General features: G+C 52.3%; 8 protein-coding genes across 9 annotated transcripts; 3 read left to right on the plus strand and 5 right to left on the minus strand.

Moving 5' to 3' along the window:
- Positions 1-15: 15 nt before the first annotated feature.
- On the minus strand, positions 16-6,984 carry HMPREF1120_04561. 2 transcript variants are annotated; one of them, XM_009158693.1, is made up of 7 exons: positions 5,343-6,984; positions 3,797-5,287; positions 2,747-3,672; positions 2,468-2,690; positions 2,123-2,392; positions 1,848-2,070; positions 16-1,791 (listed from the first exon to the last, which is right to left on the minus strand). In XM_009158693.1, exons 3-7 carry the CDS (start codon positions 2,982-2,984, stop codon positions 394-396), a joined length of 2,352 nt encoding a protein of 783 aa, XP_009156941.1. In that variant the 5' UTR covers positions 2,985-3,672; positions 3,797-5,287; positions 5,343-6,984; the 3' UTR covers positions 16-393. The 2 variants fall into 2 exon arrangements, with proteins under 2 accessions (XP_009156941.1, XP_009156940.1); XM_009158692.1 differs by having other exon boundaries at positions 2,747-3,738.
- Positions 3,985-6,789, plus strand: HMPREF1120_04562 (MFS transporter, SP family, sugar:H+ symporter). Its single transcript, XM_009158694.1, has 6 exons — positions 3,985-4,776; positions 4,860-5,103; positions 5,160-5,297; positions 5,353-5,805; positions 5,862-6,348; positions 6,402-6,789. Exons 1-6 carry the CDS (start codon positions 4,553-4,555, stop codon positions 6,587-6,589), a joined length of 1,734 nt encoding a protein of 577 aa, XP_009156942.1. The 5' UTR covers positions 3,985-4,552; the 3' UTR covers positions 6,590-6,789.
- Positions 6,985-7,028: 44 nt separating the features above from the next.
- HMPREF1120_04563 (uncharacterized protein) lies at positions 7,029-9,303 on the minus strand. Its single transcript, XM_009158695.1, has one exon. The coding sequence runs from the start codon at positions 9,029-9,031 to the stop codon at positions 7,274-7,276; it is 1,758 nt and encodes a 585-aa protein (XP_009156943.1). The 5' UTR covers positions 9,032-9,303; the 3' UTR covers positions 7,029-7,273.
- A 2,775-nt stretch (positions 9,304-12,078) lies between these two features.
- Positions 12,079-13,531, minus strand: HMPREF1120_04564 (uncharacterized protein; the record flags this gene model as incomplete). The annotated part of the gene is made up of 3 exons (XM_009158696.1): positions 12,079-12,325; positions 12,370-12,835; positions 12,889-13,531. 3 exons carry the CDS (start codon positions 13,529-13,531, stop codon positions 12,079-12,081), a joined length of 1,356 nt encoding a protein of 451 aa, XP_009156944.1.
- A 418-nt stretch (positions 13,532-13,949) lies between these two features.
- On the minus strand, positions 13,950-17,016 carry HMPREF1120_04565 (uncharacterized protein; the record flags this gene model as incomplete). Its single annotated transcript, XM_009158697.1, has 2 exons — positions 13,950-15,403; positions 15,450-17,016. 2 exons carry the CDS (start codon positions 17,014-17,016, stop codon positions 13,950-13,952), a joined length of 3,021 nt encoding a protein of 1,006 aa, XP_009156945.1.
- A 605-nt stretch (positions 17,017-17,621) lies between these two features.
- On the minus strand, positions 17,622-18,530 carry HMPREF1120_04566 (uncharacterized protein; the record flags this gene model as incomplete). The annotated part of the gene is made up of 1 exon (XM_009158698.1): positions 17,622-18,530. The coding sequence occupies one exon, from the start codon at positions 18,528-18,530 to the stop codon at positions 17,622-17,624; it is 909 nt and encodes a 302-aa protein (XP_009156946.1).
- Positions 18,531-18,959: 429 nt separating this feature from the next.
- On the plus strand, positions 18,960-20,536 carry HMPREF1120_04567 (homoserine O-acetyltransferase). The gene is made up of 2 exons (XM_009158699.1): positions 18,960-20,002; positions 20,055-20,536. The coding sequence occupies exons 1-2, from the start codon at positions 19,113-19,115 to the stop codon at positions 20,227-20,229; spliced, it is 1,065 nt and encodes a 354-aa protein (XP_009156947.1). The 5' UTR covers positions 18,960-19,112; the 3' UTR covers positions 20,230-20,536.
- A 325-nt stretch (positions 20,537-20,861) lies between these two features.
- On the plus strand, positions 20,862-22,858 carry HMPREF1120_04568 (poly(A) polymerase; the record flags this gene model as incomplete). The annotated part of the gene is made up of 4 exons (XM_009158700.1): positions 20,862-21,168; positions 21,225-21,517; positions 21,570-22,706; positions 22,760-22,858. The coding sequence occupies 4 exons, from the start codon at positions 20,862-20,864 to the stop codon at positions 22,856-22,858; spliced, it is 1,836 nt and encodes a 611-aa protein (XP_009156948.1).
- Between the last annotated feature and the right edge of the window lie 1,562 nt (positions 22,859-24,420).

A 24,420-nucleotide genomic window follows, 5' to 3' on the forward strand; every position in this document is an offset into this window, starting at 1 on the left:
CGTTACCAGTATAGCACGCTGTACTGCATTATAGGGCACGATCTCACTCTCTGGACGGGCATTTTCGATTCAGTTATACCTATTGTCACTCGGTTCCACTGCTCGCTGCTGCGGCTGGACGCCGAGTGCTGGATAGAAACCAGACGATGGACGTCATGTTCTTCTCGGACAGAACTGGGCTGTACCACAGTATTGAGTACAGAGTACCAAGTATATTCCTGATGTATTTTAAATACCTTAGGTATTAGCGTCCACCATCTCCAGAGTCTTCCTCCCTTTTGTCCAAACTGCCAACTTCTCATGAACCAAAACCAACCATTAATGTCATTAGTCCCATCCAGAGGACAGCCAACCTTGTCATCGAGTTAATCTCCGCTAGACTCTAGTCCGGTTTTACCCCTTAGTCGGCGGTTGCGGCCACTCGTCCAAGACGGCCTGACTTCCCGTCAAAGTAAAGTTCAGGACCGCCTGCGTAGGCACATCGATCAACAGCCCATAGTCACCGGGATACAAGACGGCATTACCGTTCTCGTCGTGGCGAGCTAGACTGCCCAATGTCAGATTCAGAGTCGCGGTGGCCGAGGCGCCTGCACTGATATTGAACAAGCGCTGATACGCGACAAGTTGTTTGATCGGGTACGGTTGGGGCCCATAGCTCCCGCTGATGAAGCCCAAAGCGACAAAGTCCGAAGCCAACTTCGATCCCGTGTTGGTCACGTTGACGTTGAACGATTCAAACGGACATAAGTCGAGATATGCATATTGTGAGCGGTCGCAGCTCGAGACAAGAGACGAAATGTTGTACGAGGTTCCTTGACCTTGACTGGAATTCGAACTTGGCCCGCTTTGTGTCTGTGCCTGACCTTGGGCAGAAGCAGCGACGCTAAAGTTGGTATAATGCAATCCATACCCAAAAGGCAGCACGGCGTTGTTGTACCATTTATACGTGCGCCCAGGATTGCCCGAGGTCGCGTTGGGTCGGAGCTCCATGTCTGTCATGTTGACCTGGTTGACGTAGTCGGCCGGGTACTGAGTGACAGGTAGACGGCCTGCAGGAGCAGCTTTGCCAGTAAGAATATTGATGAGCGCATCACCGCCAGCCATGCCGGGATATCCTCCCCAGATAAGAGCCGAGATGTTGGGGTTGTTGAGGAGCGGTGTGTTGTCCAGTTGGTCGCCCATCTGTAGAAACACAGTTGGTTTGCCCATCCCTGACAGCTGGTTGATGATGTCGATCGCCGCTGGCTGCCACCCGATGGTGTATCGGTCGTTGCTTTCGGATTCGTCCGACGTGGTTAAACCGTCGGCAATGATGATCAAGTCGGCTTCTCCTGCTGCGCCTAGCAATTCGTCCCATCCGTCCGTCGTCGGCACTCCAAATCCACCGCCGTAGACGGCGTTGATGTTTGGTAGTTGTTGAAGCGCGTACAGTGGCGAGTGCAAGTATGGAGCTATTCCAAAATAGTTGCCCTGCATTGTGGTGGTGGCATTGGCCCAACCGCCGATGATGGCAACTGTGGTGTTTTTGTCCGTCGGGAACGACAGCGGCAGAAGACCGTCGTTCTTGAGCAGTACAATTCCCTCTTCGGCGGCCTTGAGTGCCAACGCTTCTGCGGCTGGGGTGGACACGTCTGACCAGTTCAACGACCGGTAAGGTGTCGCCGAGGGCGGGTCAAAGTATCCGAGTTTGATCAAAGCAGAATACAGCCGCGTGATTGTTTGGTCAATGACCGTCTGATTGAACAATCCCTCGCTAAACGCGGCAGGGAGATGTGTTTGGTAGTAAGTTCCCTGTATGAAGAATCAGCAAAGTGGTCGCTGCTGGCACGAATCATATGATATCTTACGCAGTTCAAATCGGTGCCAGCGGTCAAAGCATCGGCTACCGCTTGTTCCCTGGTTGGCTCGTAATAATGCGGCGCATAGATGTTTTGAATCGCATCGCAGTCAGAGGTGACATATTGTCCGTCATCAGTCCAATTCCAATGCTCTCGCAGGACAGTCTGTAGGATGTACGGGTCGGCGCAAGTTGGGACTCCATTCATCGCATTGTACGAGCACATGATGGATCTGATTGACAATTAGCTCGAGAAATTTTCGGACTGAAACTTATTTCGCTCACCCTACGCGTGCGTCTCGAGCGCAAGTCTGGAACGGTTGCATATAATATTCGGCCAAATCCTGGGTCGACACAATGGCGTCAAAGTTGTACCTGTCTGTGGTGATCCAGTCTTCCAGGTCGTACGCTACAAAATGCTTGCATGTGGCAATCACCTTTTTGATGGGCGGATTTAGACCGCCTTGTAGCCCATCGATCAGAGCAGCCACGTAGGACTTCAAATGAAAAGTGTCTTCTCCGGGGGTTTCTTGACCTCTGCCCCATCGTGGATCCCTTCAGACTCAACATTAGCTACGTCCAAATTGCCCATGGCGGCTCAGCCCCACAGAACGTAGTTGTTGTACTCACTTGTAAGGATTGATGTTTGGAGTCCAGAAATCCAATCCACTGCGATTCACGTTATTAAAAGCCCTCGCTTCGGTACTAACGACCGTAGCCACCGCATTGATCAGCGCGTCGTCAAAGGCGGCACTCATCAAGATTGGTTGCGGGAACGACGTCGCATGCGAAAAGTCCCCGGACGTGCTGAAATTCACACCAGGAGAGCTGGCGACGCCATGCAATGCCTCCTCTGTAGTCCATGTCAGTCTCTTCTGCGGCCCTTGAACAAATCCTCGATGCACTCACGCCACCATTGATAACTGTACAGTCCCAATCGCGGGACTCCTGGCGAGGTGTTTCCCGTGAGATTGAATTTCTCCTCATTTGTCAAGGCAGCAACTAGCGCTTTTGCCCGGTCGGCCACCGACGCGTTCGTGTTGCAGACAGTATTATTCGAGAGGGGTCCATGGACACAGTCGGGAAACAAATCCGCGGCTGCTGGAGCAGCAAGGAGGGCAAAGAAGCCCAACGCAATCATAGCCATACCTAAAGATACCACTGGCAAAAGCTAGCAACTGCAACAACCTGGAGAAGTTTCACTCATGGGGACGAGGAGCTTTTTTAAACCTCCAATGCATACGAACCGGACAATGTACATTTAACCCACCTTGCGCTTACCATTTTTTATTTCTCCGCTTAAAAGCTGCCATTGACAAGGTCGAGGGAGTAACCTCGTGGAGAAGTCCATTGCATACTTCAACAAAATAGCCTTCGCCTCGATGATCGTCCAAAGGCCCATTGCCGGCAGAAGAGACGGTTGACTTGTGAGTCAAGTCCCAGGACGTCACAGCAGGGCAATTTTTCGAGTCGGGGTACGCTGGAGTCCCTAGCGGGTGAGCTTTCGAGCAGCCTCATCTGGTTTAGTTGTGGATGTACATCCGTAGCTGTAGGTGAAAGAGTTCTGCTCCTGCAGCTACGAGACGCATAACAACCTCATCGATATGCAGGCCTAGCCCTGTTCGATATACCCAACACCGGCTGAGCAATGTTCGGGACCAGTAATGCAAGGGTCGTCCAGGGCAGTTGACAATTGTGGAGGTTGGAGCGGGTGTCCGGCAACACACGGCAACAAAAGTCTGTTCTGGCCACTTACTTCGTCTTGCCACTGCTTCTTGTTCTGTAGCTGTGAACCAGGGCATTTTGAGAAGGCCTCGAGCGCATGTCATGCAAGACTGGTGGTGGAATGATCCCCAGTTAGCCTAAGCTAAAGGTACAGAGTTGACTCCCACCCACCGTCACTGTGCCCGGGTATTAGGCTAATATGACCTGGAATGCGGAGGTGGAGGCAATACTAACCATGTGCAGAGCCGGTCTGTATGATGTGGAGGAACAGGGGGTCCACAGCCTCTCATGATCACCCACTAAACCCAGCCGTGATTCAGGCGAGATTTGGACAACCTCTCAGATTTCTTTCAGCCGTTTTACGTGGAACATTCTTCGGCACTTCGATATTCACATCCTTCAGTCCGGGTGGATGGATGATTGCATAGCGGCCATCACAAGGCTCGAGCAGTGGTGTCGACTAAATGGGAACGAATCGAACACAGTCAACATGCCGGGGTCTGACTTGGACAACTTGAACGTTGCCGTTCGCTTGCTCGATGTGATCCAATTTCGGTCACACGCCGCCAACTATTGGCGCACGGCAACCGGCCAGCTTTGCGTTTCGAAGCCGCACTGGCACCGGCCATATGCCGATCCTCAGGATGCTTGTTCGTGCTTTTCCTGATTAAGCAAATCCAAAGCGTTGCCGGGCATCGTGATTGCCGTTGATTTGGCCAACTGACCATGATTCATGGCAGGCTGCCAATGACATACCTGCCACACAGCCGTCTATCCTGGTGAGGCCGGAGTTGCCATCCATACCATGTGGTGTCGTGGAGGATCGAATTAGCCTGAAGCCAGCCGTGGCAAGATGCTAATGATGCCAGGGGTGGTGAGTATACAACATCGTCGTCGTCCGGCTTCCTGAACAGCTTTCTTTGCCGGTCTTTGTAGTTGAGGCATACAATTTCAGTCCCGATATCCCCATAATCCCCAGAGCCTGTCAACATGGTCGGAACTGGAAGGAAACCCTCCCTCGTCGGAGCAGGAGCAGGAACAGCAAGGAAACCCTCCCAATTCACCGATGCCGCGCTTCAGCACCGTCTGCAGCTGGCCGGCAAGGCTGGTCCGCAGGCCTTACTGAGGAACTTCCGCGTCTTTGGTATCGCATGTTTCGCTTGCATCGGTGGCCTTCTCTATGGCTACAATCAGGGCGTTTTCAGCGGCGTCCTGTAAGTGGTATTCTGTTCAGGCCTGGTCCATCCTCGACAGGCTTTCCTGCTCTGCATTGGCTGACCGCGGAAATATGAAATAGGACCATGACATCCTTCAATCACCACATGGGAGTTTATACCACCAACACAACGAAGAAAGGATGGCTCACTTCCATCTTGGAACTCGGCGCCTGGTTCGGCACCTTGTACTCTGGGTTCTTGGCCGAACTCATCTCGAGAAAATACGCAATCTTGGTCAACACGTCGATCTTCATCCTCGGGGTCATTGTGCAATGTACAGCAACATCGACCGGACATTCTGGCATCTTGGGCGGTCGCTTCGTGGTGAGTTAGACAACTGCCTTGGCAGCTTCTGGGCCAAATCTGATTGCTGTATTCAGGTCGGTATGGGCGTAGGCTCGTTGTCCATGATCGTTCCAATGTACGTCGCGGAATGCTCGCCTCCCGAGCTGCGAGGGTTGCTTATTGGTGTCCAACAATTTGCCATCGAATTCGGCATTATGGTCAGCTTCTGGATTGTAAGTGATTCCACGAAATTGTCAGAAAGCTGGGGACAAACTGACCTTTCTTCAGGACTATGGAACCAACTATATCGGTGGCACCGGCCAGGGTCAATCCGAGGCCGCCTGGCTCGTCCCTTTGGCCCTTCAGCTCTTCCCTGCCCTCATCCTGCTGATTGGAATGATCTTCATGCCATTCACACCTCGATGGCTCGTGCATCACGGCCGGGAACAAGAAGCTCGCAAGACGCTGGCCACGCTCAGATCCATGCCCGTGGATCACGAACTGATCGAGCTAGAGTTCCTCGAAATCAAGGCCCAGTCAATCTTTGAGAAGAGAACCGTGGAGGCGCACTTCCCTCATCTGGCTTCATTGACACCCATGAACATCATCAAGTTGCAATTCGTGGCCATTGGTTCGCTCTTCAGGACCATGCCCATGTTCCGCCGCGTCATCGTGGCTACTGTCACCATGTTTTTCCAACAATGGACCGGAATTAATGCAGTTCTGTACTATGCTCCTCAGGTAAGAACAAACGATTCCAGTGGCGTTGTATTAAGACGTGGCTAACATCCTTCCAGATCTTTGGCGCCCTCGGCTTGTCGTCCAACACCACTTCGCTGTTGGCCACCGGTGTGGTTGGTATCGCCATGTTTTTGGCCACCATTCCAGCGATCTTGTACATTGACCGGATTGGGAGACGTCCCGCACTGGCCCTAGGTGCGTTGGGAATGGGTTTGTGCCACTTTATCATCGCCATCATCTTCGCCAAGAATGAACACCAATGGCCGACTCACAAGGGAGCCGGATGGGCTGCTATTGCTATGGTTTGGCTCTTTGTGATTCACTTCGGATGGTCTTGGGGACCTTGTGCATGGATCGTCGTCGCTGAGATTTGGCCCATGTCGGCTCGTCCTTACGGCATCGCTCTCGGAGCTTCATCGAACTGGATGAACAATTTCATCGTGGGCCAAGTCACTCCGGACATGATCACCGGCATCCGATACGGCACCTTTATCCTTTTCGGACTGTTGATCACATTGGGAGCCGGCTTTATTTGGTTCTTTGGTAAGGAGTCATCTTGGAATTCTTGCGGTGGAATCATGCTAATCTTGTCATAGTCCCCGAGACGAAGCAACTCACGCTGGAAGAAATGGATCTCATCTTCGGGTCTAGCGGCGTTGTCAGCGCAGATCAGGAACGCATGGCCCAAATCAACGCCGAGCTTGGTCTGGACCGACTTCAACGCGGCAGCGATGAACATATTGATGAGAAAACCCACGACTCCAAGGAGGCCAAAGAGTTGTGAAAAGCCAGGAGGGCGATGTGGGGGGGAGGTCAAGGACCGGCCTGGTGCGGTGTGGCGCGAGGTTTATACCATTTGCACCAGACTTGAGACCTTATCAGTAGCTGCCAAGCTGAAAAAAGGGTCGCTTGTACTGCTCGGCTCAGCTCCTCGACTTGCGTAAAGGTACCGTATCTTATCGAAATAGGGTTCAAATCAGCATATTTGGACGCATTATCTTTTGATGTGCATTGTAGTGGTGTTTTCTTGTTTTGAAGATAAGTGTTAATGCGAGTGAGCGTGCTAAACATTGGGTTGCAAAGATAAGGGACTGTAGAACTCGCCATCTGAATTTCTACAAAGATATTCTTCACGCCTGCCAAGGCTTCACGTGCAGCGTCCAGCCTCGCCAGTCCTGACAAGGCTGACAGAATAGTTAAGGAAAGATCGATGAAAGAGAAAGTTGCAAAAGAAAATCTCGTTACTGTACTTTGGTGGCTAGCTAGTAATAATATACGTGAGGTCATATTTTTGGTGCGCCATGAAGAGAAGTTCAAGGCACAAAATCAGAGCATCTCGTGCTCCTAATGTAGATATCAACCAAATCCATGAAGCCGAACGCCGATATGCCCAAGCACAATATTATCCAATGTCTGACTGACTAACCGGCCCAACCAGAAAGATATAACTCTTATCACATTTGGACAGTTAGTCGACGTTGATCTTGACGTATTCGCCCTCCCCTTCATCTTCGGAGCCTGCTTTTTCCCAGTCACTCATTTCCTCCTCATGTGCGGGAAGACCACGCGTCTCTTGCCTCTGCTGGCCATTGTTGTAATTCTTCTGCGAGTCACTCTTTTCCGGTTCGTACGCAGGTAGCGTGTCAACCGTGGCGTTGGGATGGTCGAAGCCCAGTGTCTCCGAGCGGTCGTCCCTGGCGGTCTGGTGCTCGGCTTCTTTTGGTGTTTCCTTGCTGGACGAATCCTTGGTGGAGTTCTGTGTCGTGTCGGCACTCCACATTGTGTGGTCTCGGCCCATTTCCATGTAAGCAGCATCAGCCGCAGCAGACACGTCCTCTTCATCCATGTGCGTGTCTTCTGCTGGAGGGGAGTTCTCGATCCGGACTTCCTTCTTCTGGAACTTCTTCTCGACCTTGGGGACACTGACAATGAGAACCCCGTCGACCATCTTGGCGGTGATACCGGCGACATCGACGCTAGCTGGCTCTTTCTGTGTGCCGAGTCGAATGTTCTTCTCGAAAACCCCTGTCTCGCGCTTTCGTCCATCCACGACAAGATGGGACATCATTTCCTCGTCGACGCCTGGGCGATGGACAACCCCAGTCACACGCAGGACGGAGTGTTCGCCATCCCATTCCACACCAACGTCGGACTTCTTCGCACCGGGAAGTGAAAGGTGCATGATGTAGTGAGACGGACTGTCAAAGATGTCCGTTTTGGGTTCAAAGTCACTCTCTTGGGAGCGTGGTGAGTTGAATCGACCAGCGTCCAGACCTAGACTTCCTGCGAGAGGAGTTAGGTCGACGCCGAAACGCTCTCCGAGGTTGTTGAAAAGGGTCCCCAAGTCGAAGGGACCCTGGCGGGGACGTGGTCCATGTCCTCCAAAGGGAGCACCATGGGGCGGCGAGCGATGCCCAGGTCCATGACGTCCAAATCCGCCTCTGGGACAACCGCCACGTCCGCGAGACCAGCCGAAGCCGCCTCGACCATGCGGACCGGGGCCGTGGCCGTGACCATGGGGGCCTTCGGCACCGGGAGGTGGGGGTGGAGGTGGGTGAGGTCCATGACCGTGTCCATGAGGGCCTTCACCACCTGGGGGAGGCGGCGGAGGAGGTCCATGAGGTCCGTGTCCCCCAAAACCAGGGGACCCTCCAAACATCATGAATGGAGGCATACCAAAAGGCGGTGGCGGCGGTGGTCCACGATGACCACCCCGTCCTCCCCAAGGCCCATGTCCATGTGGCCCATGACGGCCATGGTGACCATGAGGACGATGTTGATGATGGTCTCCGCGGCCACGGGAACCCCTTCGGCGGTGTTGGCGGCCTTCATTGCAACTATCACTACCACTGCCGCTTGTGTTGCTTGGGCTTTTGCTTCTGTCGCGATCGTTGAACGCTTCGGCGAATCGGCCGCGGCCACGGAAAGGCATGCTGTGGCCTTCGGGACGGAGGGTAGTTGGATCGACCTCTGGCGGACCCTCGACGTTGGTTTGCTGTTGTTGTTGCTTACCTTGGGCTTTCTCGTCGGCCTCGGTAGCGGTGGTGTCGGCCGTTGGACGGGCTGCGTGCGGCGGTTGCGGTGGTGGTGGCGGTCCAGCGGGAGGGAATGGTGCACGGTATTGAGCGAAGAAAGGATGGTCCTCAATACCGGCGACAAAGTCCCAGAAGGGATTTGGTGGGGGATTCATATGGAATAGGGGAGGTGGAAAGTTCAAGGGAGGCATGATCCTACGGAGCGTAGCGGAGTAGGTCTTGGTCTTTCAGTTTCACTTACAGTATGCTGTAAGGTATATCCTGAACCCTTTGATATTGATAAAGCTTTGGGAGTGATGATAGAACAGTAGAACTGAAAAGCGAAAGACAGCTCAGGAACAAGGCATCTTTTATACCTCTTGTATCGCAACTCAACTCTCACAACTGGCACAGACAGGCGTGTCGACCCCGCGGCCAGGCAAACACATTATTCGCATTCGTCTCGGTCCTAGAGGCAACGAATCGGCTTACGCAGCGACGCGGCTCGGACTGTACATTGTAGCTGGGGTCCGTTCAACGCCACCCGCTTGGTCTGGTATTCACCGGTCATTGGATGATCAACCAAGGCTGCACCCGTCCGACGCAATCTGTGGCGAACAACAAAGAGATGTCGCGAGTCTGGCTGCCTAGCCAGATCACGTTCAAGCCACACACCTGGCGGACAGAAAGGGGGCGAACCTTGGAAATCTCGACCTGCCAGCCCAGGCCACGCGTTGTGCTGGAGTCCGGACTCCATTCTATCGGTCCGCCCCGACGTCACATGGAGACTCCGTGGCTGTGGCTGAAGAATTTCATTCTTTTCGACCGAAGCGCCACATCTTCGGCCCCGAAGAGAAGGCTTCACTTTTGAGGCTGCAGTATGGTTTGAAGGCAATAATAGATGGTGGACTGATGTTCGGCACGCAAGAATGTCCGTGGACAAATTCAAGTATCCATGATGAACTCATCATTCGGGGTCAAAGAACGGATGAAGAAAACTTCTCCCGACAGGCTGCAGCGCCACTACACCTCCCGTCGTCACCAACCGTCGCGTGCTGCTGCCGCAACTCCTGTCCTGCAGTGTACCTACCTAGGAAGGTACCTCGTTCAATTGCTCCAGCTGATCCAACCTACGGCTGCAATAGTAGTAGTGACAATCAAATGGACACCCTATTTCAATTGCACGACTATGAAGTAGGTAGCCCAGAGCCTCGTTCGATCCTGATCGCATCCTACACCTACTGATACTAGTAGCATACATCTTACGTTGCAATTAACCAACCAAGCCCAGTAGTTGTACTCATCCTGCTCAGCTACATTTATTCCATGTTATGCAAAAAGCTAAAGATATACATCACATCTGTCCAGCGATGCCAGTGTGAGTGCACACTCGTGTTGTCCATGCAACAAAAGAAATATAACAAAAGGGCGAAAGCAAAACACAAAAAGAAAGATAGGTTGACAAGAGTGGGATTCGAACCCACGCGGTGTTACCCATACGCACCTGAAGCGTACGCCTTAGACCGCTCGGCCATCTTGCCAAGAGTGAAACACGCACATTTCTGTGTGAGCTTCTGGAAGAAAATCTTGCCAGCACAACCTTATATATCTTCAATAACAGTAGGGTGTGCACTAATGGCCAAAATGGTTTAGCGATGTGTAGCTAATCTGTTTTTGATCTAGGTGGTTGTCAAGTACCCACTTTCGGTTACAGCAAATTGCAGTGCAGTAGTGATTCTCATCACTCTTCAAGTCACGGTTCTTATAGACGCTACTATCATTCATCAGTCTTTGAAACATCTGGTAACCTCACTGCTCACTGTCCTTGTAGGGCATATTGCTTCAGAAAAAATGTTCTTTTGAATGTTTGGGGACACTCCTCGACCTATCCGTCAAATCATGCAGTACCTACCTAGTAGGTCAGACAGAATAAAACGTTTTATTAGCTCGACATGACTGCCTCGGCCCGTCCAAACTCCTACACTACATGCCACTTTGACTCTCACCAGCAACGAATGGCTTCCGCAATTGAACGCATTGGCCTCGTCAATTCTGACCTGCCCTTTCGCTAATATCGCTGTTGTGCTCTTCTTGGTCATTGTGATCCCCCGCTTACGGCCGAGCACAAGAGTAGTCATATATCGTAATCGACGACAACACTTGACTGTTACAAAATACATTATTGTCCGCCGGGAGGTCCGATGCGATCTGAGCTGGGCTTTCTCCAAACGTATAGGCAATGTTGTTCAGATATGTGAAGGAGAACAGTATCCCGGGGTACTCGGCAGTGGAGCTCCGGGCTAAATTGACGGCGAGGGCATACATCTGTGCTGGCGTGCAAGGTGGCGTGGTACAGGTCACACAGTTCCACAACTCCCAATCGAGGCTGTTAGGGCATGCCGAGGTCTGAACCCAGGTATTGCAGAAGGGGCCTGTTGGTGTCGCTGCTGCCGTCGTAGTTGTCGTTGTGGAAGTTGTCGTGGTTCTCGTTGTGGTCGACGTCGAAGTTGTAGTGGATGTTGTCGTTGTGGTCCTAGTAGTCGTGGTAGTGGTGCTAGTAGTTGTCGTCGACGGTGTAGTGGTGGTAGTGTTACTAGTAGTTGTAGTCGACGGCGTAGTGGTGGTTGGCGTTGTCGGTGTGATAGTCGTTGACGTTGTGGAAGAGGTGGTTGTGCTTGGAGTCGTCGTTGTCGTGGTTGTCCTACTTGTAGTGGTACTCGTTGTCGTGGTTGGGAGACTCGCTGTTGTCGAGGTCGTAGATGTCGTTGTCGAAGCACTTGTGCATCCCACATCAAAAACCGCAAGCGACACAGACGGATCGAAGGGAGCACAGACCGTTGCCTGTGGTCCAGCCGAATGGACCAGGGCCGAGAACTGAGCCGCCGTCACATCAAGAAGGTAGACGGTATTGGCATGTGTGTCAATGGCATAGGATCCTGCTGATGGGTTCGCATTGAATAGATTCCTGCCAATCAACATCATATCGGCCAGAGTACACCCCTGGGGGGTTAAACATGTCTGGTCAGCGATCAGATGCATAGATAGGAAGTTCGCGCATAGAGTAGGAAACTGCGTGCCACAAACGGGAGAAGAGGCCGGTGTTGTTGTGGTTGAAGTGCTGGATGTAGTGGTAGTGGTTGATGTCGTTGTTGTTGCCGCAGAAGTGGTTGTGGTGGTGGTGGTGGTTGTGGTGGTGGTGGTGGTTGTGGTGGTGGATGTTGTTGTAGTTGTCGACATTGGTGTGGTGGAGGTGCTCGTTCTAGTTGATGTTGTCGTTGACGTGGTAGAAGTCGTTGACGTCGACGTAGTGCTCGTGGTACTCGACGTTGGAGTTGATGTGGTGGAACTCGTTGTTGTTGTCGTTGTTGTCGTTGCTGTAGTAGAAGTGCTCGTTGTCGTGCTCGTCGTCGTTGAGGTGGAGGTAGATCTGCCTGATGTTGAGGTTGTTGAGGTTGTCGACGTCGTTGAAGTGGTTGCTATGGTCGAACGTGTCGTTGAGGTCGAGGCTGCCGTTAATGTCGTGGTCGTGCTAGTAGTGTTTCTCCAAGACGTTGGCGTACTTAGAGTGGTAGTGCTAGTGGTGGAGGAGGGACTGGTTGTGAGCATAGATGTTGACGTTGACGTTGACGTGGTCGTAAGGGCAGTGGATGTAGTGGACCTGGTAGTGCTTGACACCGCACTGCTAGATTGCGAAGTACTTGTGGTCGTGGTCACGCCCGAAGTCGAGGTCGAGGTGGTAGAGCTCGAAGTACTTGAGGCTGAGTTAGTCGTGCTACTCGTTGTCGCGCTAGCAACTGTCGAACTTGTGACAGTGCTGGACGGTGATGTTGCTGTCGTACTTGTTGGCCGAGCTGAGGTGGTGGTCGACGTGGTCGTCGTTGGAAGCGACACAGAACTTGTCGTAACCGGTACCGAGGAAGTTGTAGAGTCACTGGTCGTAGTAGCCCCTACAGCATCCGTACTCATGGTAGTGGTTGTGGTCGTCGTCTCCAAGCTGCTTGTGGATGTTGGAGTCACTATGTAGAGTTAGAAAGGAGTAACCGCCTGACCTGTGGTGTTTGGTACTTACTGGGAAGGGCTGCCAAATCCGCATCGGAGCATGCTTCCGGAGAGTCCGTAATCTCCATCACGACAGTTCCATTCGGAAGGGTGCAGAATCCAGCGGTGCCATCACCCGCAGCGAACAGTGGACTTTGAATGCCTATACCACGGTCGGAATCCATGAACCATCCAACACTCACATTTACAGGTTGGTCGTATTTTTGCAATACCTGGTATCCAGTGGCATTGCTGACACCGACGAACTTGTTATCACTGATCAGATATCCGTTGACCAGATTGAAAAGGGCAGCGTCTCGAAGATCGTCCACTATGATTGCGGTATCACTGTCAAAGGCAACGTAATGGTAGGCACGCTTTTGTAAGGTTTCATCTTGGGTGAAGATGCGTATTGTAAAGGGATTGTCAGTAGGGGATACAACGACGCTGCTGGTTGTGGATGTGGTCGTGGACGCTTTGGAAGTTGAGGTGCTCGTAATAAATGAAGAAGGAGGTGTGTTTGTGGTGGAAGTTGTAGACCGCAGACATGTCGGCGGCACGGGGCAGATTGTACTCGTAACATACACGACGGTAGTCACAACGCTGGGAGTCTGTAGCGCATGTGAACTGTAGAGCAAAGAGAAGCAAAGCACCAAGAACAGTAATCCAGACATCTTGTATGAAGAGACATACAGGACGCAAAACGCAGGTGTCTCGGATGTAGTTGTAATATCCTGCTTCGACGCGTCTCTGACGCGAATCCAACTAAAGAATTCCAAAAGGAAGCTTAGGGTCTTCTCGAGTATGTGGAGGACTATTGGTGGCTGTAACTAAAATCGAATCTGCGCGGAGCTTGCAGTCTTTGGTGTCCTGGAGAAGCAGGGGGGCAGAGGAATGCCACTGCCCCGAGCGTTGGCGACCATTTCATTTCAGCCCCTTGTTACACTTTTGTCAAGGGCAAGTCGACATAGTGCCCATCATTTGCAGTAAGCCATCGACTGCTTGGCTTCATTGCTTGCACTGAATAGCACCGACCGCTGCTGGCGGTTGACCATCACGTTGTGTCGTGCAACACTCACACTGCCAGGGTGTTCATCCGGGCCCATGCGGCTCGCCTGGAGTCAAACCGTTCCCTAAAACCTGGGAGTCTCCAAAATAACTGAGGACATCCTGAGGCAAGTATTCGAGCCAGGGTATCATGTCGCCCCCAGGGAAATTGAAGCTAAGCTGTTGCCCGCTCATTTCCACGTCTTGTGCTTCAACATACATGTTGTTATTGAAGCTCTGCTGTTGAGGGGTGATGCACTGCTGTTGAAAGGTGACAGAAGCCGGCCCATGGGTAGTCTGAAGAGCGGTATAGTCAAAGCTCTGGACCGGCCGGCCTTGGTTGGAGACACTATGAGGAATCTGCGGGTTCGTTGCGCTTGTAGCATAAGGTGCATGTAGACCAAGCAGGAGGTCAGCTTCTGCCGTAGATACTGGATCATAAGGCAGAGACGAGGACTTGTTCCTGGTCGAGTAGTGCAGTTGATAATTGCGGCCTACATGGTCAATTTGGGGTGAAGGGATTTGTGGCCCGGGCCGTTCCATCATGCCTTCTTGCAGATTGCTTGCGACTGGCTGTGCTGCACTCGAACTGACTTGCTCAATTTTCATTGGCTTCGACGTCGTCTGCCCACCGTCATCCCCATTAGTATTTGGATAGAGGAAGCTGATGTTGGGGGCGGGCGAATTTGCGGTCCCAGTCAACGACCATCCAATCGCTTGGCCCAAATCCATTTTCGGTGTAAACGGCGTCGTCTCACTCCACTGGCCAAGTGCTGGCAGTCGACGCAGAGCATTCCCATAAGCATCCAGAGATGCTGCGAAGGCAGTACTCCTCCGCCAGCCAGGTGTAGTGAAAGAAGGCTCGGTTGATGGCATCTCTCCATCAAGGTCTTCGGCGGTAAAGAGCAGCGGATCCTTCAGGCCTTTAGATTTCTGGTCAAGCGCAGTCAAAATATAACGGCATCCGGCCCAGTACGACTCCAATGTTTTCAAAGCTTTGTAACACCGCTGATAGTTCTGATTGGCGGCAGTAGCTAGCAAGGTATGGCGCGCAGAAGCAGCTTTCTGTTCCATCAGAGACTTCAAGTGCACTGTTTCTAAGCGAGCTCGAGGTAAGGGATTTCTGGGAGGGGACACCGCTCGAGACGGTGGTTGGGAAGCGTGAGCGGCAGCTTCAGCTAGAAAAGCACATGCTGCAACATACATAGGCTGGCTTGTGAATGGGCTGCCAATAAAACTCTTCACGTCTATCAGCTCGGCAAAAGCAAGGATGTCGGCGATGGTTTTGGCAGAAGACATGGACAATTCCCGACTGTCGGGGAAAAGCTGCTGAATCTCCCCTTCGAAGGAATGCAGTAGTGTTGGTTGGTGGACGAGCACGATCAAAGTGTGGAACCAGAAATGCAGCAAGATGAAGTTCGTGCCATGGCCTGCTTTGACATAGTGCTGGAAATTCGTGGCGTTGAAGTGTAGTTTGGGCGACAAGCGCTGGTAGATACCTAATCAATTAGCACATCGCCTAACATGCATGAGAGGGCTACTCACCCGTGAGATCCTTCTCCATGCTTGCCAATCGCTTCAGAATTTCAGGTGTCACTTGACTGACATCTTTTATATTGTTCAGAACATCAGCAACCCGTCCATACATATGTACGATCTGTATCATAGGTGGGAAAGGGTCTGGGTAGCCACTAATGATGGTGTCATCCGAGCGATAGGGGAAGGATATCTCGATATCCTTGTCTCGAAGGGTGACCGGGCGACCGACTCCAGATGATACAGCTCGGTCCAGGAAGAATATGGCCCAAAAGGTGTCGATACGTTCCTGTTCACTTGCCCTTCGGTCTTCAAGTTGGGTGCTGTCTTCGCCCGACAGATTTTGCGAGAGAGTCTGCTGCTGCTGGTATCTTCTTTGCTCCTCAGCCTTGCCTTCATGTCCGTGTTTCGCCGTCTTGGGGGTCGGTCCGATGCGTCCCTCAAGTTGCAAGCCTTCGAGCTTTTGCATGCCAAGGTCCTGGGCCATTCGGATGGCGGTCCCAAGATACATCCACAGACCGCTATCGTGATCTTCGCCAAATTCTTCGTATGCCAACAATATGCACGCTTGAGTTACCGCTATAGTGGGGCATGAGAAGGTATCAATGACTGCAGCCATGGCTCTCTGAGCGAACGGTTGACCACGGAACGCTCTTTTCACGTTGTTGTCCGCATCCAGGGGAATGGACGCATCATTGGAAGTCAATAGCAGAGGGTCAGATGAGAATCTGGCAGCAACAGCGCAGACAGCATCAACGAGGATGGCCTCGACGCGCTTATCCTCCAAATCCCCGAGAAACCGTTCCCGCTGTAAGAAAGGGTAGTTGCAGCCAAGGTGCGTAAAGAAGGTATCGCACAGATGTGTGATTAACGGAGCATTTGGTGCTGAGGTCGTAGCATCGTAGAACGGTATTTCAGCAGCGAGTCTGTCCTGGCCTCCGAGGGAGTTCGACTCGAAAGGCGCGCCTGACGAAGGAGATTCCCCCGGCATAGATGGCAAGCTTCGACGGTGGTCTTTGACCTGAACGACCATCTGCTTGAATCCAGGGACAATTGCAGTCGGGCCGAAGTAACGAAAATAGGGAACACGGTTTCTGGTGGATGTCAAGCTATTTGCGGTGTTATTGCTTGCAGGACTGATGATACCGGCCGCTTCGTCTCTGTCGCCCGCCTTTGCAGTTGTGACATTGCCCGTTGATGGCAGCCGTTCTGCCTTAGGTCGCAATGAGTGCTGACCCTCAGTTTCTGTGCCGTATCTCCAAGGGGTCGATGACCCCGAGTTCTTCTGATCTTCAACATCATGCTCTGCTCCTTCATCATCCTTCCTAGACTGCGGCTCCGCAAATCCAGAACAGACATGACCATTTTCCGTGCAGGTTTTGCACTGCGGACGTTCACCCGAACAGCGAGTCTTCCTTTTGCGACATGTCAAGCAAGCAGCATTTATGCGCCTCCTCTTTGCGTGTGGTTGTCCGTTGGCCGAAACGAAGCGGATCTGACGAGGTGGTGGGAGAAGTTTTGCAGGTTTGAAGTGAGGCTGCGAGCTGTCGGTATCGAAGACACCGCTCAGGCTCATAATGATGGTCCGCAGACAGGGCCGGTAATCGTGTCTCTGTGCGTACGCATCGTAGACCGGGGTTTCGTGAAAGGGGTCGCAGGCTCTTGAGGGCTTCAGACTGAGGCACGCGGCGTGTCTTGGTGGGGGAGTGAGCGATCAGGCTGGGCTCGTGTATGCAACTGGCCGCAAACGAATGGTACGCCTTCTTCTGGCTCGCTATCAGGACGAAAAAATCATTCAAACGAGCTGTCACCGCGCGGTTTTTGTGTGTTCCTGATTAGAATCAAGTGTTTCTCTACTGTTGAACGTGGCCCACCAAACACAGGGAACATTGTACCCCAGCATTTCAGGTTTGCGGGGGCAACATCCATGCCAACAGCAGGAAGTCCTTCTGACCTACACTGCATGCAAGGCTGGAAAACATCTGGCAAGGTGCCCATGGCTATAACAATACGCGACGTGCCTGAGGCGTGCGCTGGCGAGGCCATCATAAATATTCACTGTAATATACATCGACCTCTACTTGAAATTTGATATGCGTCTGGCTATCCCACAGGACGCTCATTCTCGTATCATGTTGTCTATATCTATCGCAGATCAGCTTGTCCCATGTCGGTAAAGACTCATTGCGTTTCTATCTTGGGCTTGAGCAAGTCGTCCGGGATCTTTCCCTCCTTTTGCTCTTTTCTCAGCACGGGTCTGGGGATCTCAAAGCCATCCAGGACCCTCGCGTAAGTGATGCCTCCCAGTCTACAAACGGGACTCAACACTCCCGGATCAATCAAGCTCCGATCTTCGTTGATGGCATCTTCGCGTACCCAAAAATGGACGCCTTCTATGAGTGCTAGAACACCAGTCTTTTTGCCCGGTGTTGCTCTGGATTCGAATTCTTGCGTGCTCATTAACTTGCCCTCGACGCTAAAGACGGCCTCCTTGACCCGGGAAGCGGCCACGACCTTGGTTTCAGCAGGCGTTAGCCCCGAGACAGCCCACTCTGACTGACCGTAAGGAAGGTCAATGGCACAGGCGTTTGCTGCCTCGATGAAGTGGTCGGAAATTATATTGATGACACATTCCCCAGTCTCTGTCAAGTTCTTCAGAGTGTCTTTGGCGTTATCAAAACCACCGCTGAAGCCCACCCCGAAGATAGGAGGATCGTGGTTGAAGACTTGCGTGTAGCTGAAAGGTGCCAGGTTGGTCGACGACCCATCCTTTGACCGAGTGGATAAAAACCCAATCGGTCGAGGAACGATGCCAGAGATGAGCAATTTGTAGTTCAGCACCGGTTGCCGTCCCTCGGCGTAGGGATCTATCGAAACATGCGGCTTCGATGACCCCGACTTGTCTGTCGCTCCTGAACCATACGTCCAATGGGGATTTCGGGTCTTGGTGTAATGCCAGTGCCTAGACTCGTCCCAGTCGGGTCGGGATGCCTGCACTTTGCTAAAGTCGCCGTGAGGGTTTCTCTTTATCGCGGACTCGGCATCGTGCTTCTCCTGAGCCTCTTGAGGCTTTGAGTCGACGGCAGACATGCGGCGCCGTGCGACACTCCACGTCCTCAATTGGCCTAGGAGTGGATGGCGGGATAACAGACGAACACTGCTGGGTGACGGTTGCGTCAAGAGCATTCAGGGATAAACCACACAAGCTCGCTAATAACCGAAAATTGTTTGACGTGCAAAAGACAATATCATACAGAACTTATAACAGGCAATGCTACATACTGGTCGTCGGTTGGAAGTAGTGGTTTCTCAATGCCTCACGTCACGACTCCTGGCTGCGATGCCATCACTGGTACTGTGCCACCACAGCCACCACCAGCCACGACGGAGCAACCAGGTGGACACAACAGTTCCACAACTTGACCCCGACAAACCGCGCCCTCGGCCCACAGTCGCGTATCTTTCATTGCCGAACGCAAAGTATGTTGATTTGTTGATGGAGATGAGCGCTTTGCGGGGTTCGCAAGCGATATCAGAAGATGCGGCGGACTGATAGTATGAGGAGCACTCTCCTGCCGATCCTCCGGTGCCTGCTCCTAATATCTCCTTACAGCATCTCGAGTGAAGCTCTTGTTAGAGGCTTCTTCGAGAGACTTGAAGTAAGTGGGCAAGATGGCCGATTATGAGACGTACGACCTGGGCGACTTCAAGCTACAGAGTGGTGCTGTCTTGCCGGGAGCATGGATAGCATACAAGACTTATGGTAAACCTGGCGCACCAGCAGTTTGTTATCCGACCTGGTACTCCGGGCTCATCTCTGACAATGAATGGCTGATCGGCGAGGGCAAGGCGCTGGATCCCCAAAAAGTGTTCATCATCATCCCGGCATTGTTTGGGAATGGGCAGTCCATCTCCCCTTCAAACTCCAAGATATCTCCATTTCCGGACGTCACGTTCTATGACAATGTCAGAGCTCAGCATCAGCTTCTGACCCAGAAACTCGGGGTCAACCATCTCCGCTGCGTGACAGGATGGTCGATGGGCGCCGGCCAGTCCTTCCAGTGGGCTACTCAATATCCCGACTTCATGGATATTTGCGTGCCTTTCTGCGGCTCTGCAAAGACATCACTGCACAACCAAGTCATGCTCGAAGGAGTCAAGTCGGCCTTGTTGGCCGCCAAGGGCGTTTCCTCCGCAGGCAGCACGTTCGGCAGGGTTGAAACAAAGGGTTCCGAAGTCCGTATCTGGAGTGAGCAGGAAAAGACTGTCGGTCTGAAAGCATTTGGCCGCGTCTACGCTGGTTGGGGTTTCAGCCAGGCATTCTACCGCCACAAACTGTACGAGAAAGCATATGGTGTCAAAACTCTGGAAGAGTTCATGGTCAAATTCTGGGAAGCCTGGGGGTTGAGTAAGGATCCCGAAAATTTGCTTGTCATGTTGCATACGTGGCAGGCCGGAGATGTGAGCCTACAAGAGCCATATAACGGCGATTTTGAGAAAGCTTTGGGCAGTATCAAGGCCAAAACCTTGGTTCTTCCCAGCAAGACCGACTTATACTTCCCGTAAGTGCAATCCCAATGATTGCTAATATGATGACTTACTGACTCTGGACAGACCCGAAGATTCTGAATACGAGGTTCAGAACATGGCACCTGGAGTGGGCTCTTTGGAGGTCTATCCGTCCATCTGGGGCCACTGGGCGGGAGGTCCGCCAGGAAATCAGGAGGATGCGAAGTGGCTGGATGAAAGATTGGCGAAGCTGTTCGCTGAAGCTCCGAAGCTGGGCTGATCACAGGTACCGTCGCAGTATTTGAAATAGTTGGGCCGTCTATTGTGATGCAAAGAGCTAGCAGGCCAATGCCTCTAGTATTTGCGACCCACAATACCTGTGTTGGGACGCAATGGCATTGAAACTGAACCCTCCATGTATCTGTGTTATACACCCCTTGGCAGGTAGGTAGTACATGAACACAAGGCTCGTAAAAGAACAATCGGAGTGGAACTTGTACTATGGTCCCAAAATAGCATAGTCATCCTTGGCATCCCCGGTTTCTCTTTTCGGCGAATCCGCTTGCCGCCTCATGCAAGCAACTGCGCTCCCGTCACTTCAAGTTGACTGACACATGTCGCCGCTTCAGAGACAAGACTTGGTTTGCAAATTACCATATTCACTTCCACACCTCCAAGTTGACCAGTATCTCGCCTTCATAATTCATTGTCATCTTTCTTTTGGAGTTTGGGGATGATGTTGTTGCCTTTTCTACGCCTTGCTGTCGCCCTTTCTTGCCATTAATAATTCTCTCCATCCTCTCCCAGGATACCCCTTTCGTCGCGGCCTCGCTACATTAGCAAACAGTGCGAGAGCCATAGAGTTGAAAAGAACTGCGAGAGCTCTGTTCGGTGGGAGAAAGATCTTTCGAAATGGCCGCACCAGGCCAGTCGGCGCCCAAGCAATGGGGTGTGAGTCCGCCGATCTCCACTGCGCTACCGGAGCCTCTAGACAACGAGAAGACGGCCGAGTTGATTGAAGAGCTGAAGCGGGAGAACAACTACGAACCGATGGACGAGACGAAGAAGAGGATGAGCACACTGGCGCTCTTGAACAGAGTCACTCAGGAATTTGTGCGCGAGGTTAGCCGGAGACAGCGATTGCCGCCATCTCAAATCGACCAGTTCGGAGGCAAGATATACCCATACGGTAGTTACCGCTTGGGAGTGTTTGGGCCAGGTAGGACTCTGCCATATTTTCAAAAGTTGGGAAACAAGAGCTGACCTTGTGTGCAGGATCTGATATAGATACTCTTGCGGTCGCTCCCAGACATGTCACTCGCGAAGACTTTTTCGAATACTTTCCTGCGGTGTTGGAACGGATGGCCGGCCCTGGCGCGGTGACATCCTTGACGGCCGTGCCCGACTCGTTCGTTCCTATCATCAAGCTGGTTCTCAACGGTATCGAGATCGATCTCATCTTTGCCTCCATTGCCTCACTCCAAACCATTCCCAAAGATCTTACCCTGAATGACAATAACCTGCTTATGGGTCTGGATCAACCCACAGTTCGAGCAGTTACAGGACCGGTAAGCCAGAACCCCGTGAAAGGAACAAAAATCAATTCGCTAACAGTCGTAGCGTGTAACCGATGAGATTCTCTCCTTGGTACCGGAACACAAGACTTTCCGCACTGCACTGCGTGCTATCAAGTTGTGGGCACAAAGAAGAGCCATCTACGCCAATATTGTTGGCTATCCGGGTGGTGTCGCATGGGCGATGTTGGTTGCTCGAGTCTGTCAACTATATCCGCACGCGGTTGGTGCTACGATCGTCGACAAGTTCTTCTTCGTCATCAGCCATTGGGACTGGCCCACCCCGGTCATGCTGAAGGATATCGAACAGCTGAAAAATGCGGACCTGAACAAAGGCTTTAGGGTCTGGAATCCGGCCATTTACCCAGGTGACCGCAAGAACATCATGCCCATTATCACTCCGGCGTTTCCGAGCATGTGTGCCACATACAACATCTCCAAATCCGGGAAGAAGGTCATCTTGAATGAATTGAAACGTGGTGGTGAGATCACCAACAAAATCTTTGCCGGCAAGGCGAAGTGGAGTGACTTGTTCAAAAAGCATACCTTCTTCACTGCAGACCACAAGTACTACCTCAGCATCACTGCCAGCTCTCTGAATGCCGACTCTGCCAAAGCATGGGCAGGCCTGGTCGAATCTAAAGTGCGTATATTTGTGATGCAGCTGGAAGGTATCCCAGATATCGAATTGGCCCGTCCCTTCACCAAGGGGTTCAAACGTGTCCACAAGTGTGCAGATGAGACACAGATCCGGGAAGTTCAAAAGGGGACCATGAAGTACAAGGTGGACGAGACGAAAACTATGGAATCCACCGACCCCGAACTTGTCACCACCAATGGTGAAGGCGCCACTGTTCCATCGGTTGACAGCGCGAAGCCGGAGAACGAACAAGGCGCTTTCACCGTCTATACCTACAGTTTCTACATCGGCATCGACACTACTGCCAAGAGTCTGAACCTGGTCCCGGCCTTCCAGGCTTTCAAAGAAATCTGCGAAAATTGGGCCGGATTCAACAGAGATGTACATTACTTGAGTCTCTCCTCATCAAGAAATTGGGATCTGCCCGACGATCTCTTCGACACAAAAGCTGGCGAAGTGAAGCCAACAAAACCGGTCAAGAAGACCGTCAAGACTGCCAAAGCTGGACCCAAGCCGGCGAGGCGGAGTATCAGTGAAGTCGAGGTAAGTCGGGTCTCGAAACCACTATCGGGATTGTTATGCTGACCTTTCTGCAGGACGCCGAGGCGAACGGCGACTCTGCGAAACGACAAAAACTGATGACACCTACTCCTACTCCAACACCCGCTGCTGCACCAACTGCGGCACCAGCATGATCATTGATGAGCTAACTATTAGCATCTTCTAACGTGAACCATGTCGAGAAACCGTCTCGGTGTACCCTCGTAGGGCCCCATCACGGTCTCGTCCTACCAGCGTCCCCCCGGTGGCGTCGCATCCTCTCACCCTTGCGGGGGTCATACTTCAATGCAAAACACCAAAAACCAAAAAAAGGTGAAAATGCAAAATGCCAAAAAAGAAGTGAGGAAGTGAAGAACTTGCAGCGTAGTGCGGCACAAGTCCAAAGTGAGGTTCCGTACCCGGTGAAGAAAACTAACCTAGCACCAGCACAAGTAGCATCAGAGCAACGTGCATCTGCAGAGAGGGGTTTGTTTTTACGCGGGGGTGAAAGGGTTCAACACGCCGAGTGGACTCATCAGTCTTCCGCCAGGGTCCTTTTCAGGCTCCTGTACGCGGTACACAGTGACAGTCAAGGACAGGCCAAGAGCAGTCGGCCAGAGAAGGGTCGTTGCTATTGCTACGAATCACAAACAGAGCGGGCGAAGTGGGTTATGCCCCCCATCTTATGTACATAAGACATTGCATGTGCAGCATTCAGATACCCACTCATGCTACAGTCGACAGAGACAGAGCAACAAGTGCTCGAAAAAATGACACCTTATTTAGAGGGCCACGGACCTCGACCAAAAAATATCCAATAATGGGCGGTTTCTCGCGTATGCGTAGGTACCAAGAAGCTCAAGTCATGCTCGTACCGACAATGAGATCGATGGGGCCCCCTCCTCACGCTGAGGCTGAGCGGAAGTTCTAGGATGATACACATTGGGCTAATTAAAGCAGACGACTGTGGGCTGAAGTTCAGTTCGGAAATGGGCAGCTGGGGTTCCTCTCCCCCCCATGTTCTGAGGCTGAAAGTCTCGCAATCAGCCCCAATTGCTGATCTACACAGTTATCTTTCGAATCGGCTGCCTGCAGCTTGCACCTCGTGAGCTGGACCTCGTTCAAATTTGTTGAAGCGACACGGGTCTTTCGAGGCATTACTGGCCGAATACACCTTTCCTGCATGCATGCATGCATGCATCCCCCTTGTTACTGGCCTAAGCAAAAGAGGCACACGGCATGACGGCGTGTCAGGCTGTATGTAAGGTAGCTGGATGTCGGACGAGAAACGAGGCGTCAGCTGAACAGCCAACATACACAGGCTGAGTGTCACAACATGGCTCTGCAGTGTGTCGGGAGTTTGAAGGTGTGCTGTGCAGTATGCTGTGCAGTGTGCTGTGCTTGCTACTGTATACCACTCCAGTGCGTTGTTTGAGCAACAACAAGGTATGATGGCGACTAGGTATATATACATGTCCATGTCGTGCCGTGAGCGGGGCGGGGAGTCCAACGGGTGTTCGAAGGTTTTCACATCTTTCTCTCTTTTTCAGACTCGACTCGACTCGTCTTGACTTTGATATTGAGGCCACCCGCAAGGAGAGAAACTCGTACAGGCCCCCTGGGCCCCTACCGTACAGCCTACAGGCGTTCCATAGCGACCCGCCTGATCTACGACAGTTACGACAGCGACTGGTTCTGGTTCAGGTTCAGGTTCAGG

The sequence above is a fragment of the Exophiala dermatitidis genome, assembly GCF_000230625.1.
Source record: "Exophiala dermatitidis NIH/UT8656 unplaced genomic scaffold supercont1.4, whole genome shotgun sequence".
Taxonomy (NCBI): Eukaryota; Fungi; Ascomycota; class Eurotiomycetes; order Chaetothyriales; family Herpotrichiellaceae; genus Exophiala; species Exophiala dermatitidis.